The 16658-nt window shown below is 35.7% G+C and overlaps 1 protein-coding gene across 2 annotated transcripts in view; it reads right to left on the reverse strand.

Annotated features, from left to right (window-relative positions):
* Positions 1-7386: 7386 nt before the first annotated feature.
* TDRD3 (tudor domain containing 3) overlaps positions 7387-16658 on the reverse strand; it is an 83006-nt gene continuing 73734 nt past the window's right edge. For both annotated transcript variants that reach the window (XM_015851686.2, XM_015851685.2), the window contains exons 13-14: positions 10680-10816; positions 7387-7633 (exon numbers count right to left, since the gene is read on the reverse strand). In XM_015851686.2, the coding sequence (XP_015707172.1) occupies positions 10697-10816 (120 nt within the window). In that variant the 3' untranslated portion in view covers positions 7387-7633; positions 10680-10696. The remainder of the gene's footprint in view (positions 7634-10679; positions 10817-16658) is intronic.

Genomic DNA, 16658 nt, shown 5'->3' on the forward strand with positions numbered 1-16658 from the left:
ATGTAAAAAAACAAAAGCAAACCCAAAAAACAAAACAAAACAAAACAAAACAACAACAAACCAAGCCAGAAACTGCTTCCTCTGTTGCCGATCTCTATTATTTGCACTCTGCAGATTTTCATTTCTCCCAGATAGTTGTCCAGCATCTCAGACGTGGTTAACATTATTTCTATACCATATGTTGGTGTATATAACATATATATAATATAATGATTTCTGATCCTGTCTTCATCAGAAACATCTCTGAAGCTTCTGTACTTAGAAAACGAGTCTAAACAGAAAACAATCAGTAACAGTGGGTAACGACTGAGTCAAGAATTCTTTGAAGGCATGAGACACTTCAGAGTCCATGGGACCCAAAACGCTGTGTCCTAGGTTGCTGAGAAAAGACTGTATGGCCCTTGTAAGGCTACCTGACATTGAGTTTAGAGACTGGGCAGAGATCTTCAACGACTGAGGGGGGAAAGGGGGGGGAGGGGGGAGGAAGGCAAAAATTAAACACGTTTTAAAACGATGTCATAAGTATGGTTAGTCTCACTTCAGACTCCAGAGTAGTCATGGAGCAAAGCCTCCTGGAACACATGTCTGAGTGCTCAAAGAAGGTGGTGACTGGAGGCAAGCACAATGAACTGATGACAGGCAAGCCATGCCTGACCAGTTTGCCTTCCATGAGAAAACGTTTGGATTTGTATAGGAGGGAAGAGCAAAAAGTCATTTACCTTGACTTCAGCAAGCATACCGGCATTCTCTCCTCACATTTTTCTGTATCCACATTAGAACATTACCGTCCAGATGTGTGAATAATCAAAAGAATAATAAACTTGTGGGAAAGAAAGACTTGGAGGGTTGTGGTTTATAGGGCATATTCTATCAGCAAAACAATAACAACAGAAGTGCCATAGGGTTCTACTCAGAGGTGTGTCCTGCTTAACATCTCTATCAGTTTCCTGAAGGAGGCAATGGAGTACTTACTCATAAAGGTTGCAGACGACATCACACTGGTGGAGAAATAAATTGGTATGCTTGATGGCAGGGTTACCATTCTGATGGACCTAGACAGGCTAGAGGAAAGGGCTAACAGGAATCTCATGAAGTTCAACAAGGACAAATGTGAAGTCTGGAACTGTAGAAGGGAATAAGCCCTTGCAGTGACACAGGCTGGGGACTGAGTGGCTGAGGAGCAGCTCTGTGGGATACCATCAGAAGGTCTTAGGAAACTGAGCTGAACACAAGCCAGCAGTATGCTCTAGCAGTACCACAGGCTAGACCAGCCCTGTTTACTCATTAGATCACATTTAGTATACCACTTTTTTTTTTTCATTTTCCCAATACAACGAAGACATCAATAAACTAGAATGAGTTCAGTGTGTGGCTACTGCCAAGAGTTGCAGTAAATTGCCTTGAGAGAAACCAAGAAACAGGTCTTGTTCATCCTGAAGAGGCAGCTTCAAAGGGACTGAACAGCAGTCTCCCCACACCTACAAGATAATATTGAGACAGTCAATCTAACACTGTGGCAGGTAACAGCAGAACAAAAGGCAACAACATACCCTGAAACAGAAGAGGCTCAGTCAGATGTAAAGAAAGACTTATCCATGACGACAGAAACATTGAAGCAAACTGCACAGACAGATTATGCTTCTGCATCCCTAGGTGTTTTCCATACCCGACTGGATAAAGCCTTAAGCAATCTCATCTGATCTCACAGTTGACCTTGTTTTGAGTAGGATGTCAACCTAGAGGTACACTTCCTGTGGTCCCTTCTAACTTGAACTGTTCTGTAATTTTATATAATAATATTTCTTTTCCTGGATCTATAGGAATGGCATATGAAACTACCAAGTTTAACGAATTCATCAACTCAATGAAGGCATTTACAGGTGAACAGAAATCACTGCTCACAGTATAAGCGTGAAGGACCACAAGCCATCAAATCCCTCTGCAATAACAGGTTATTGAAAAGGATTTGCAGAATATCATTCTTCCATGGTCTCATTCAGCACAGCTTAAAAACTGCCTACAAATACCTCAGGGTCATATGAAACCTGTTTATACTGAAGGTCAATGGTGACACAAGAACAAGTGTGGATAACGAAATACGTTTAGGCTGTAATTAGAAGATTTGTAGCCTTCCGAGGAATAAAGTTCTGAAGCAAGTTGTTAATAGGAGTAATTGGGAATAACTGAGCTAAGGGGTTTCAAGAGCTAAGGAACTTTTCACAGAGATAAGTTAATCATACTCCAAAAATAATTAACAAAAATATCTAACGTGAGAACTCAGGAGACTCTCATTCACAGTGCTGAAGAAATGCAGGATACAAATCTACAGCCCATATAATAAAAGTCAGAACTGCCATAACCACCCCCACAACCCTCAAAGAAAAGAAGAAAAAAAAAGAAGACTAATTGCAGTGGTGAAAAGACTGCAGGATAGAAGAAACCCAATTGAACAGTGCAGTTCACACAAACACTGGACATATTTTCTTTAAGAGAACTACAGACCATCCCTTGGGCACTTCTTGCCCTAAGAATACTATTCTATGTAACAAAGAGATCAGACATCAATGCTTTGATCAGACAAGGACATGAATTCAGTTATTTGCTGAATCTCGGCCAATTTATATGACCCACAATTCCTCTACACGAGGCTTTGGGGATTGCTTCTGGCTCAGAGTGACCTCCATTAGTACCAAGGGTATGCAACAACATATAACTGCAGCCTCTAATCACAAATCAAGAGAAAGGACAGAAACAGTCTAGTGTCAAGCTGCTTTCCCTGACCTAGTAGGAAATAAAAGCATCTTATCTACACCTGAGGTAAAGAGTATTAAAGGCTTTCGAAGCATTCACAGCAAGATGAGTACGTTATTGCAGAAGAGAAAATCAAACGAATGGTGCCATGCTGGATAACACATTCAAAGGAACTGGAACTTGGGATTCTTCTTATAAATATTGTGTATTTTACCCTAACACAAGCTCCTTTTCAGCAAATTAAATACTTTGCCAATGCCACACCACTCAACAATATTTACTTGTCTTTTTTTTCCCTCCACATTCTTGTCTTTGTTCTAGTATGCAGCGACCATAGTTTTGTTCAAAACATTACTGATTCAGAATTCACTGTTAACAACTGTAAGCCACAATATCACATCTGCTTCCGTGTTTTTTCAACAACATAATATAGTCTCTCAAATTAAGTGAGGGGGACTCTGTAAGCTGACTTCAGTGTCTAAACCTGTATCAGCTTTTACCCAGGAATCCAGCTGTTCTTTGACTTCTTGCTATGAGCTATGAGACAGCAAGAGTGCCAGAGACAACCAAAGTCAAGATTTCTCATGGGGAACAGAGACTGATTAAAGTACAAGGATCAACTGCTTTTAACTATGACAATTTCATATAAGAGTTGTTCAGAGTTTTGAAAAGAGTTGTTCTACAGTTTTGAAAAGGAAAAATATATCAAATTCCACAGTCCAGGTACAAAAGTTCCTACCTGATGTGCACACATGCTTTCACAACTGTTACAACTTTTCCTTTCTTTCTCCCCTAAAAATGTATTAGACATCAGCTTCTTGTTCCAAATTCATTGAGTAAAAGGGAGCAGCATAGGCTGAATTCTAATACCTGGAATAGGAGCTGTAACTAGATTTCAGTGTACTGCAGCTGTGTGATGGATCTCATTTGATGTGTACTTGATAAATCTCAAGTTTTAATTAATGCTTGAATCCAACCAATTGGTGTAGAACACACACTTACTATTTGGCTATCAAGAATATGTAACATTGAAGCATTTCATGAGAATGCACCTAAAAAAACAATGTAGCAAGATGAGGAAGAAACTGGGATGAATCGTCCCTATACTCTTTCAATTAGCAGGAGAAAAAAACCCTGTAATTTCTATATTTAAAAACAAACAAACAAACAAACAAACAAACAAAACCCCTCAATTTTGAAGAAAGTGATTTTACTCCTTTATGTAGCAACTAACGTACTTAGAATATGCTATTCTAGTTCCTTGGTATGAAGAAGATTTATGTGCTCTGCCAAAAGTAAAGAACATCTCTTACTTATTCTTTTATTATAATTATTTTTATTATAAATAAACCAATTTCCCTTTCACTTGGATAATGTTTCCCCAATTTACTTACGAGCAGAAGAGCTCTGTATCTTCAAAATCATTCATATGATAAATAACTACAGAAAAAAAAATCAATGTGATATTAAGAGTTGATTGAAAGTTAAATCTGGGTACAGTTATATAAAGAGAATTATATGCACCTGTCCATGCAGAAAAGCATTGGAGATTCTTCTGTATGAAGTCCCCTTCAATCACACTGCTAGAAAGGGACTGTCTATCTTACTCTCCAGTATTCACTCAACAACCTTGCTAAGATTACACCAACCCTTCATTAGTTTGGCCATTTGGGAGTTCTCTCATATATCTCTCCAGCCTTGCCTCAAGTTATATCTTTCTTCCATCTCCTTTCTTATCCCAGATGCACATCAAAGCTAAGATTTATCCCCCCTAAGATAAATTTTCACCACATGGAACTATCTGCTTTTACTATTACTTTGGAAAATCATATTTCCAACATGCTCCATCTTGCATAAGGTACAAGTCATTACAGAGTCTCTGCAGAGACGATTCCTGCAGTGTTTCCCAGAAAAGCAATCTCAGCAAGTGATTTGTACAGTTGTTTCCAGAAATTCACCAAGAAAATAGCTGTTAGTGACAAAACCTATATTAATATCAATATCATATATCTGAATATCTCAGAAGAAATTAGCCCAAACCAGAATTTTAAATGAAAACAGCTCTGATTAGACTGTTATAAAATTCAGAAAATATTAAAATGAAAGGAGCATCTACATTCTTTCTTTCAAAATGACTTCATACCTCAAACCAAGAAAAAAATGTGAAGCAATTTTATTTAAATATAGTTACTAGCTTGTAACACCATTTTAAAAACAATTTAATTCGGATTTTTTTGTTTTCTTTTCTTTTGGTAAAAATGTTCTATACAAGTCCATAGCAAGAAAGTCTCTCATTAAACTTCATTCCTAAAACTCAACAAAGAAAATTCTCATAAGCTGTATCTGTATTTCAAGCAAAACAGGTCCACGGATCTACTTGTTCACAGCTTAAGAGGCACAGATTGCCTCATGTTCTGCTTGCAAAGGTTGAAGTTAGTCACAGGTTTGTCTTGGAAACAGTCAAGAGCAGTCAAATGCAGCATCAGAAATTAAGCTAGTAGGTGAATAGTGTGGATCACCAGAATCCAGTGTTCCTTCTCCACTTTCTTTGTGTAGGTATATCAGTGTAGCCTCACAAAGTTCAGAACCTTGCCTTTGCTGTTGCTTTTGGCAAAATAACTTTTGCATGACTTCTGTAGATCTGTCTGGTAATGATAAATTCCTCTCAAAATAAAGGCTGAATAAGTTGATGTTCTCCCCATATATGTAAACCAGAAAACATTATGATTGGAAAGAACTGTATTCGTGAGTTTGATTAAAATTTTGAAGTACATATCTATGAAGTTTATCATCATGTTGTATGGAAATTGATGGGTATCGATATATGAATTCATGCTTTTCAGAACAAGCGAATGCAAATAGTTTTTATGTACTCAATCACTGATTCTCCAAATCCTAAAGAACAGGCAGAGCTTTCAAAATATATTATTGCAGTTGAAACCTTAATAGAAAAGAATAATAAAATGACTAAGACAACATCTCCTGTCAAAGAGACTTGCCTATTTTTTTGCTTATTCTGTCTTTCCAGTTTCTCAGCACCACTGAAGAGAAGACCTGGTCATGGATGTTGGCTGTACTGTTTTCCAAACAAAACCAATGTTCTTAAATATATTGAATTTGCCTACAGTAAGCTTCGCATACATTTGGTAGTTTCAGAACGATGCAACTGTTTTACACTTCACTAAATCAGACTGCTGTTTTCTAAATTTAGTGATTTAGTTCACAGCAGGAATGAAATACCAGAAGAACCCTAAGAGACTGCTTTGGTACACCGATAATAGGATTCTCATTTAATGCACAGTCTATTTGAAAAGAAGACCCAATCTGCTTTTTGAAACAATGCTACGACTGCACATTGAAATGAACAGCTGTTATAAGTGGTCTCAGTGATAATTCTGGAAGTAAAACATCTAACACCCAATGCATCACATCTGCACTTATTTACTTGCCAGTACAATTTAGCAGAACTGACCACAGTGATTTACAGCTTTTGGGAAATGGACTCCAGTTCAAATCCAACAAACTACACAAACCTTCTAGTATCAACTGATAGCTAAGAACTTCCACATTGTGCAGCTTCTGTTCTAAGTTTCCAGATGTTTTTAAAGTTGCTAAATAGATGTATTATAATTCTCAAGGATCCATTAAGGCATAAAAAACATTCAGCACTTGCTAAGGTTTGACTAATCTGTCTAAACAGAATTATGTATAAGCATTCAGAAATTTAGCAGAATTAACTGAACCACTTAATTTATAGCACCAACACATGTATCCAGTACAATTCTATCTTTACAAAACTATCTCATATGTACCATATCAATCAATTAAACCATCAAAATAAAGCTTAAAAGGGGCTTGCAAGGTACATCAGTCTTGTGGTGCTTCTGTAAAAGAACTAGTAGAATTTCAACTTTTTTTCATAATCACATAAGATTCAAAGATATAGCTTAGATTTAAAAGTACAGTTCGATATACAGTTTTTTTTCAAGCATCAATAATAACTGGAAATAATATAATATGAAGCAATAAATACAGAGTTTAAAGTACAGAAAAGTCAGAAACCACAATTTAACAGGTTATGTGTGTGTACTTATATACAGATTTATCCTGTTTTATTTTCTTGGAAATGTACCCATGTGCATCTTTTGGTATTAGTTTTTGCTTAAATTACTTTCCTGTACCTTCTCAAGTGTTTCTATTTCTAGAATGTAAAGATTCCTCAAAAGAGAATATTTACCTAAAATTATTTAGAAAAATGTCTTTTGAAACTACTGAATTTTTTCTCCCTCTCAATCTTCTAATTATAGCTCAAAAAAACCCATAAAAGGCAAACTTGTAAATTTTGGCCTTCAGCAACTTCGAGAAAGAAAAAACAGAAAATAAAGTCAATTGCTATTCAGAATTTCACTGAATAAAGAGCTGAAAAATCATAACATTTCACTAATGCTAGCCGCCTAACGCCTAAACTTGAAGCAGAATCCTGCCTGCTTCTGAGAAACAGGACATATACTTCTACTTTAGTAGAGACAGGATTAGAACCAAAATCAATTCAGAATGAATAAAAATCATAACACGCCAGTAGTTGTGTTACCTAAAAAAAATGGATGCTCGGTAAAAAGAAAGCAAGGCAAAGAATAGAATAGTGCACTGTAGTTTTATTGGTGGCAGCAAAGACAATTTGCTTCTATCATATGTAAAAAGTATTCAGATTCATTTAACTAAGAACTTTAAAAAAGTCTCTTGTGGTATCAAGTTCAAATTCCTTCTGCTCATATCAGCTTTCTTTGTCCCACCCTGTTGCTTGGAAAAAGCCAGAAGTTCTTCTAGAAGTCTTCATCAAGTTGGAGCTGCCAGTGAATTTTCCCTCAACCCGAGAAGATCACTAAATGAAAAAGAATAAAAGAAAAAAACAACGATAAGCCCCAAAACATTTTGTACAACTTCACTGCTGTTCATATTTTTTTTTTCTCACTCCTGCTCTTTCGTACTTAGATGTCTTTAGATAAATAAGTCAGAAGATTGCACCTAAACGTTATATTTGTTATACACATATGATTGGCATAACACAAGGAAAGAACACTTGCTGGCAATGATTTCTTACAAAATTCAATTATCCGTTACTACAGACTTTAATACACATTTTGTAGAAAGTTTGAAAAGGTGTAGATTAATTCTGTCACTGAGCAAAGGAAGACCTGAGAATCACATAGTGACCAAGCACTCATAGCTTCATCCTCTTAGGTTCTTCCTAACTCCTCCAAAAGCCAGAACTCTTCAAAACACACAATTCTGATTACTTATTCTCCTTGTACTAGATATTACCATAACACTCTACCCAGGAAATGTAGGCTTAGTTAGTATTTTGTTACTGCTAGCCCCCAAGTTTCTTATCATATCTTTATATAAGAGGAATATCTTAATTTTTGGATCTTCTGAAACTAATATTTAACTACTCTGACCCTTAACAATATAGAATGAATTCAAGGGATCCCAATGCAGTGCTCTGAGAAAATCCTGAGCTACTGTCCTCTGTCTCCCTACTGGATATTAATAAACCACCACTACTAGGCCCAGTGTACCACTCTGAGGTATTGACCCAAATGCACATGAACTCCATTGAAAAAAACAAACAAAAAAGTTGGAATTTAAAATCTTTCATTTATGACCCCATTGCCTTGTAGACACGAACTACGGTAATTGTCAATACCAATCTCAGATTTGCAAGGGCAACTTCAATAGCTAAATGAGTATGCTGGAAATTAATCAAGGAAGTGGTACATTATTATACTAGTGCTAATAAGCTCATCCTGTGAAGTGGTAAAACATCGTCCCAACAGGTTGGTATAAGCTTTGGGTGTGAGATGATATGTCTACTACATGAACCATATGTTTTATCTTCTCTTTGTCTCTATCAATATAAATATGGCCATCAAACTTTACTTCTAGAATTGCCTGATTTGTTTCTGAAAATAGGGCACACCTTGACATTTTTAATTATTAAGTATTACATTACTAAAATTGTACACAATTTACCAATTTGTAATATAGGCATCAACAGAGGTTCTTCATCTCTTTTCAGGAAAAATCATTCAAGTTATTTACTTTACAAAATATAGAAGTATAAGGGATATAAAACCTCTCAGGGACTAGAGGTATCAGAATTAATGGTCTGGCAAAGCATTTTTCAGTGGAAAGCTGTAGTAAAATTAACTCTAACAAAATTCCTTAAAAACTTCCCCTGCTACAATCATGTCTTCATCAATCAGGTTATCTAAAGCTTTAAGAAATATGCATATGTTATTCTCTCAGAAGCTATGGAATAAAAAGGAGGAAAAAACACATAAAAATCCACTTTGATGAAGTAACATTCAGTATTCTTGAGCCTTCAATTTAACACCACTGTACCAGTTTAGATGAACTGGAAACAAACCCGAAAGGACTGATTGATTTTCTTCCTACATTTAAAATGAGAGGAAACAACTGCATCCTCCATTTAATTTTCGTGAAGTTAATAGAAAGTTAACAGATTTTTATTACTGATTTCTCTCTAGCTCCACAGTCTTGAATGACTTCATTTGGTCACATTATGCATTTCCAAATTCCACTTAATTATAAAACATATAGCAACATGAGATACAGTAATATGGATAACTGTAAGCCACTTCTGATAAATAATTACCACACTGTCAGGCTGAAAGTTTCCTTTATCTACCAAAATAGGTAAATGAGATCAGCTCATTTTCCTTTTCAAAGCAAGTTGGAATTAAACGCCTTTGTCTTATAAGACTTGTTCCCTATTCTCCAACAAACCTTTCACTCTTCTTGAGATACAAGAATAATTATCATTCGGGATGTCTGTCTTATCCTTCCCTCCCACCTCACAAAAGTCAAACACAGCCTTCCAGATTTATACTGTGCAATTTGATAATACCAAAATTATTACCTAAAAAAACACACACAAAAGTTTTGACAGTCAATATGCTCTATACTGAGCATATTCCATTAGGCTGATCACACTGACATCTCCCTGAGATGACAGACTTAGTTTAGAACCCAGCTCAGTGCATATACCCAAGTTATTTCCGCATACTTAAAATTATTTCATGAAATGCTTATTGATAGTGATTGATATACTTAAAATAGAAAATATTAGAATACAGACAAAACAAAGAATAATTATCACCTTGGGAATAGTTAAGAGTAAATTTTTTCTCCTTGTACTGACAGCAATCCCCCAGACAAAAAAACCCAGTATGCTAGAATATAGTCAAAAAAGCAAAATCATATTATTGCAAGTCAAATAAACTAAAAACTGCAGAGATACAGCAGCATCTATTAAGTCAGCCAGAAGTGAAAGAATGAAAAAACAAAAGAAATTAAAAGAGCCTAGGAAAAAAATAACCAGCTGGTACATAAAAAAATTAGATGCAAAACAAAGACACTGTAGATATCAAGCACTGCAACTTTGCAATGATTTCTTTATTCAGATTACACATTTAATGAATATTTGATAATTAAATATTTAGAAAATCCAAAGGTATAACGAATGTGGTACAGCATACTTGATTTGATCAGTTGCTATTTTTTTTCAGCGAGGCAAAAAAACCCCACCTTTTTTAGGAATTTTACATCATATATTAATTAAGTTATACATATACACACAATATATAAAACATATGTTATAATTATATATAATCATATATAAATTATAGTAATTATAGTAATTACAATAACTTATTCTTTCAAAATGCTCATAGCCTAGTCATCAGTAGTGTTGAGGGCTGTCATACAAACCAACTAACAGCAAATTTGTAGAAAGTTCTTTCACAGAACTCACAAAGACAGAAGAACACTAAAGTACTTAAAAATTCAGGTTTCCTATTCTTGAAATCAAAATCCACAATAAAATGTTAATAAGATATATTTACCGTATAATTCTTATTAATCAGTTTCTAGCTCTTGGGGGTTGATAAAATTGTTGAGTAGGTCGTGTGGACCGCCTTGGCTGACCATCCCCTCCTCTACGGAACTCTAGAGTTTGTTCATATGTTTCTTCTTCATCCTCCTGTAGGTAAACAGCATTGTTTTAAATGTAAGAGTAGGTATGTGAGTAGTTATATATATATACACACATTTAAAAATGTACACACACATAAACAAATGCATGCACACATAGGAACTGCTGCTTCTGAGGAAAACTAACAAAAAAAAAAAGTAAAGAATCTCAAAACTCAGTCCTCAAGGTAGTAGCAGAAGTCACTAAATATTTTCAGGGAAAAAAAAGCACATATGTTAGAGCAGAAATTAATCTCCAAGAGATGTATTGTCAAACTCAAGAAGAAAAATAACCTTAGTAACCTGCCAGAGGAAAAGAAATATCAGCTTGCAGGACTTTAGAAATGTGTTTGAAATTAAAAAAGAATTAAGGAATGAAAAGGCAAGGAACAAAGTCCAAGGAATAAGCATAGTGGACAGCAATTTAGATATGAGTTTGCTACAAGCAGAAATACTAAATATAACCTCTGAATAATGAGACAAGATGTATTATATGTTTGTAATATAGCATTCACTCCTGGGAATCTCGATACCAGAAAAACACTGACAAATTATACAGTGTTCAAAGAAAAAAAAAAAAACAAAACAGAAATAATTGGTTAAGATAAGATTTGTAAGAGCATCAGTATTTATAAAAAAAGACAATTGGAACATTAAATTATGCACTGTTTGTAAATATATATATGTATATAAATATATTCATTCTTGAGCAGCAGTTTCTCAAATAGTTTCTCGGGGAAGTAGCTATAATTTTTCATTTATTTATTAACTATCCTAAAACCAAACTCTAATAGGCATCAGACTTACTGAGAATGTGGTAGGTAAACCATTTCCGGAAAAAGTACTGAGTATGTAATTCTTAATTTTCTTTCGCTCACAATAGAAGAATGAAGAGAAACACGGACTAAGAATATTTCATAATTATGAATTCATCAACAACCTAGACATCAAGCAATGGTAATAGAGCACAACGTGCATATAATGAAGAACAAGCAAACTAGAGCAGAAAAATATTTCATTGTAAGAGGTTGAAAGAAAGATGTATAACCTAGATTTCTTTGTAAACAAAACAAAACAAAACAAAACCAAGTCTTCTTCAAGAAACTACACCTCACTCTGAATCAGCTTAAATGCTGGTCAAAACACATTTTGATACAAACAGTGCCACATATTATCCCTGATGCCAAGATCAGCTATTTAAAAGGCACGTCTGTGGTTACTGCTGCATTTCAAGAGCAGCTATTTTTCCAGGTTAGGAAATATAGCAAGTGATTTCCCTACTACTAAAAGTCTGCAATAACTGTAAAAAACAGAATTTCAACACAGTAAAATAGAGAATAATCAAATAATTTTAGTTTCAGTGCAGCCACAGGCTGAGAACTATTGAATTTTGCTATAAAACTTACTTTTCCCAGTGCACCTCTTTCCAATTTTTTGCAGCGCTACTCCCACATACAAATACATTCAGGGAGACTAATTACACAAAAGAATGAAATATGGAAGTAGAGGTCTAGCAAAAACAAAACAAAAAAAATCCACACATTTTGCAGTAGTCATTTCCCATCACTGACAACAAAAACTATAATAGCGTCAAGATTTAAAAAGATAAGATAGAAGTATGAAGTTATATCAATACCACAAGTTCTCTCAAGATTCTTTCCAAAAGAATCTCTCTCCAGACGATGCTCAAAACTATCTTCCCTATTCTGGAAGAGTATCTAGCCTATGTAGGGAAAAATGACTTCATTCTCAAGTGCATTCATCTTTGTGTCTTACCTTCTTCCAGTTGAAAATTCCACCCATCTAAATATTATTATCCTACAGTCACTTAGGTCATACATCTTGAAGCCTTATTAGCTGCTTGCTTTTGAATCAGCTGCTTGAGACTCATTCTAAATTATACTATTTCCCACCTACTTATACATAAAAGATCTAAATACATTTTCTTTTCTTTTTTTTTTAAGTTGGCCACCACCTCTGACACTTGCCACCTCCTTGGAGTAAATCTGATTATCTCATTCCTTCAGCTTATTAAAAGTCATTTGTTAAAACACTCTGGAATCAGGGACTGAGTTTTCTAGTACTTGTCTAGGTAGGTAGCGAACATGCAAGGAAAACTGTCTACAAGCACAATGGCAAAAAATACAAGCAACTGGCAGATTTGTAGAAAAAAAAGCAAAGCACAAAAAAATTATTCCAGTAACAGGTTCAGAGGGCATCAGAGACTGATGGATAACTGCATTATTTAGGTATTTGAAATGAGATAGCAAAGAAAGGAGCATAAATCACTGAGAATTTTAGCTTCTGTTCAAAGGTTTGCCAAAAGGATCTGCTCATGCTTATGCTATTTTAATTCCCTCTCATAAGACGCATGAGGACTTAATAAGTGTAAAATGAGAATATGTACACACAGTGCTTTTTATTTTGGACCCGCGTATTCTCAAGAGCTTTTACCTGCACATACTTTATCAGCTAGGCTTACTTTTACATTGAAAATTCAATGGATTTCACCGCTGCAGAATGAAGCTGTAAATCCAACATTTAATAAACTTTAAAAACTAATTTACTTTAAAAATTATCAGTATTTGAGTAGAGTAGGCTTTTATTTCATGAAAAGGTTTTTCAGTGAATATATGAAGAGGTGAAAATATCAAAAGGTTTTTCAATGAACATATAACGTTCCTGGAGTGAATACTTATTTTGAGTCAGATCCACAATAGGCACTGAACACTGATAAGAATTCAGTGCTCTTGAAAGGAATTATTGAACAACTTGTTTTGAACTTTTCAGAGGACGAAGAATTTATACACAGATATGAAATTAGCAACTCCAGACTTAGAACTGGAAGACCTTAATCAGGGTACTTATGTATTTTTATCAGAATACTTATATATTTTACTATAGAATGCATAACTTTCAAGAACAATTATGTGGACAACAGTAAAGAGCAGGATTGAATTCACATATGCTTTTACTGCCTAATGTTCTGCTCATGTTTATTTAGTTGCAAGTTACAGCTGATCAGCTCCATCAGTTTGCTGTCTTCAAACAGGCTACCTCCATCTATTCCTACTTAAGAGAAAATCTACTGCACTCTTCTGCTGAGGCATTTCAATTGATCCTTGGAGAAGTTTTTCAATAAAAAAATTAGTGTGTAACTCTCTGTGGGCTATTAAAAATGAACAGTAAAGCCTACACAAGGATGAAGGAACAGCACAAAACTGTTCCTGGAGCATCTCCCCTGTGAGGAGAGACTTAGGGAACTGGGTCTGTTTAGCCTTGAGAAAAGAAGGCTGAGAGGGGACTTGATCCAGGTTTATAAATACCTGAGGTGTGGGAGCCATAGTGGTGAGGCTGGTCTCTTTTCAGTAGTGCATGGGGATAGGACTAGGGGTAATGGGATGAAAGTACAGCATAGGAAGTTCCACACGAATGTATGGAAGAACTTCTTTACAGTGAGGGTGATGGAGCACTGGAACAGGCTGCCCAGGGAGGTGGTGGAGTCTCCTTCTCTGGAGATATTTAAGACCCGCGTGGACGCCTACCTGTGTGACATGGTGTAGGGAGCCTGCTTTGGCAGGGGGGTTGGACTCAATGATCTCTAGAGGTCCCTTCCAACCCCTACAATTCTGTGATTCTGTGATTCTGTGAAACCAGGAATCACAGGAGAAAGAAGAGACAAGCCCAAGAAAGCATTTTCTCTTTCAGTATTATAAAACGACTGTTTGAATTTAAGCCGTAATTTTAACTTCACCCACATATTCAATGTGTGGAAAACTTGCTGGAATCAGTACAAAACCCACAGTGTTTCTTTTCTTGAAAAATGAACTACACTTTTTCATCTGCATTTTAGCCCCTGTTTCCTGGGCCAGATTTTATGCCTCTCTGTACTGCCCACTGTGCTGGCAACAGCTGTCCCCTGATGTTAACACATCAAATGACCGTTTGCTTTGTTCAATTCCTTTCTTTAATCTTGTTTCTTTTGCCTAATCACAGAGTTTTGATCTTGAGTAATTTAAGTCTTGATTTTTGTAGTTTCTATTTAACTATACTAGTATCAATCAAATACAGACTGTAGGATTTTCCAGATATATTAAAAAACACAAAGTAAAAACAGAAACAAACAAAAACCCATCATACCATAGCCATAAAGAAAAAATATCACAGTTTTCCTATAAAAAGCTAAAAGTAATCTTTAAAACTGCAATAGATTGTGTATCTGATATTTGGAAGAAAATGTGTTGTTTGAACCGTCTATCGTATTCCCTTAAGCTTTTAATAAGGCTTTATATGAATGTGTAAATGGATTCTTCAAATTCCAGAACAACTAAGAAGGAAATTTATTTTGTGAAGAAAAAAAGTAAAAAAAAAAAGAAAGAGAAAGAAAGAAAGAGAAAGAAAGAGAAAGAAAGAGAAAGAAAGAGAAGGGAGGGAGGGAGGGAGGGAGGGAGGGAGGGAGGGAGGGAGGGAGGGAGGGAGGGAGGGAGGGAGGGAGGGAGGAGAGGGAGGGACGGAGGGACGGAGGAAGGAAGGAAGGAAGGGAGGAAGGGAGGAAGGGAGGAAGGGAGGAAGGGAGGAAGGGAGGAAGGGAGGAAGGGAGGGAGGGAGGGAGGGAGGAAGGGAGGGAGGGAGGGAGGGAGGGAGGGAGGGAGGGAGGGAGGGAGGGAGGGAGGGAGGGAGGGAAGAAGGGAGGGAAGAAGGGAGGGAAGAAGGGAGGGAAGAAGGGAGGGAAGAAGGGAGGGAAGAAGGGAGGGAAGAAGGGAGGGAAGAAGGGAGGGAAGAAGGGAGGGAAGAAGGGAGGAAAAAGGAGTAAAAGATTAAATTTAAAGTTATATCTTCTTAGAGCACCTTAGGGCATCATTTCAAAAATTGAGGCATGGAAAGTACAAATAAAAAAAGAAGTTGCAATTGACGTACATTTTTCAAGAATCTTAAGGAAATTAATGTGTGGTTAGAGCATTTTTTTTTTTAGCATCTATTACAGAATAATTCAACATATTTGCTGTTAATTGCAGCATGGTACTGTAAGACTTCTGCATAGAAACAACAATCTTTTTTTTTTTTTTTTAACTATAACAGCAAATCAGGCATCCATATCCCCCACTTTTCCCACAGTCAACACTTAGTTCTTCCCTCCTCCACTCTTATTTGTTTCTTTAAATAAACTATCCATCCAGTTTTCCAGAACATAAAGTTGAATGATGACCTCAAGAAAGGTTTGGTTTATCCAGGTTATACAGTAATAGACCTAAACATATTTACACAAAGAGTACCTGAAACTCTATGCTCAGCATTCAGCTTTCTTGCGCTAACAGCATTGTTAAGCAACTCATACACTTCTGGAGGGGAAAAGAAGCACTTACTGTTCTGCAAAATGTAGTATGTAATCAGAAAATTCTGCCAGCAAACATTCAGGGGAAAAAAACAAACAAAAACCACTAAGTGCTGATATGAGTAATTATCTATGCCCTGTTGTTGGAGCATGAAACCGCCACAAAAATCCAAACAGAAGGAGATCAGTGAGCTTCAGTGACATTTTAGGTGAATCTTTTCAATTTTCAGCAGATGGTAACACAAAACAACAGACATTCATTGCATTATCAGTAAACATGCATTACTAAATACAGCAACATTCCTGCAAGAACTGTGTTTGGGACAGTTAAAAATGTATTCTGCATATATACAAAAGTAGTTTTCACAGGAACATGATTAGTATTTCAAGGATTACATAGCATAAGTGTTGGAAAGATATACCACTAAATTAAATAAATAATTTCAAATGAAATAAATGTTCATTAAATAAATAAATAAATAAACAAACAAATAAATAATAAGTAAAATAAACACATAAG

Source organism: Coturnix japonica, chromosome 1 (genome assembly GCF_054131305.1).
Source record: "Coturnix japonica strain WE chromosome 1, WE-NBRP24, whole genome shotgun sequence".
In the NCBI taxonomy this organism is placed as follows: Eukaryota; Metazoa; Chordata; class Aves; order Galliformes; family Phasianidae; genus Coturnix; species Coturnix japonica.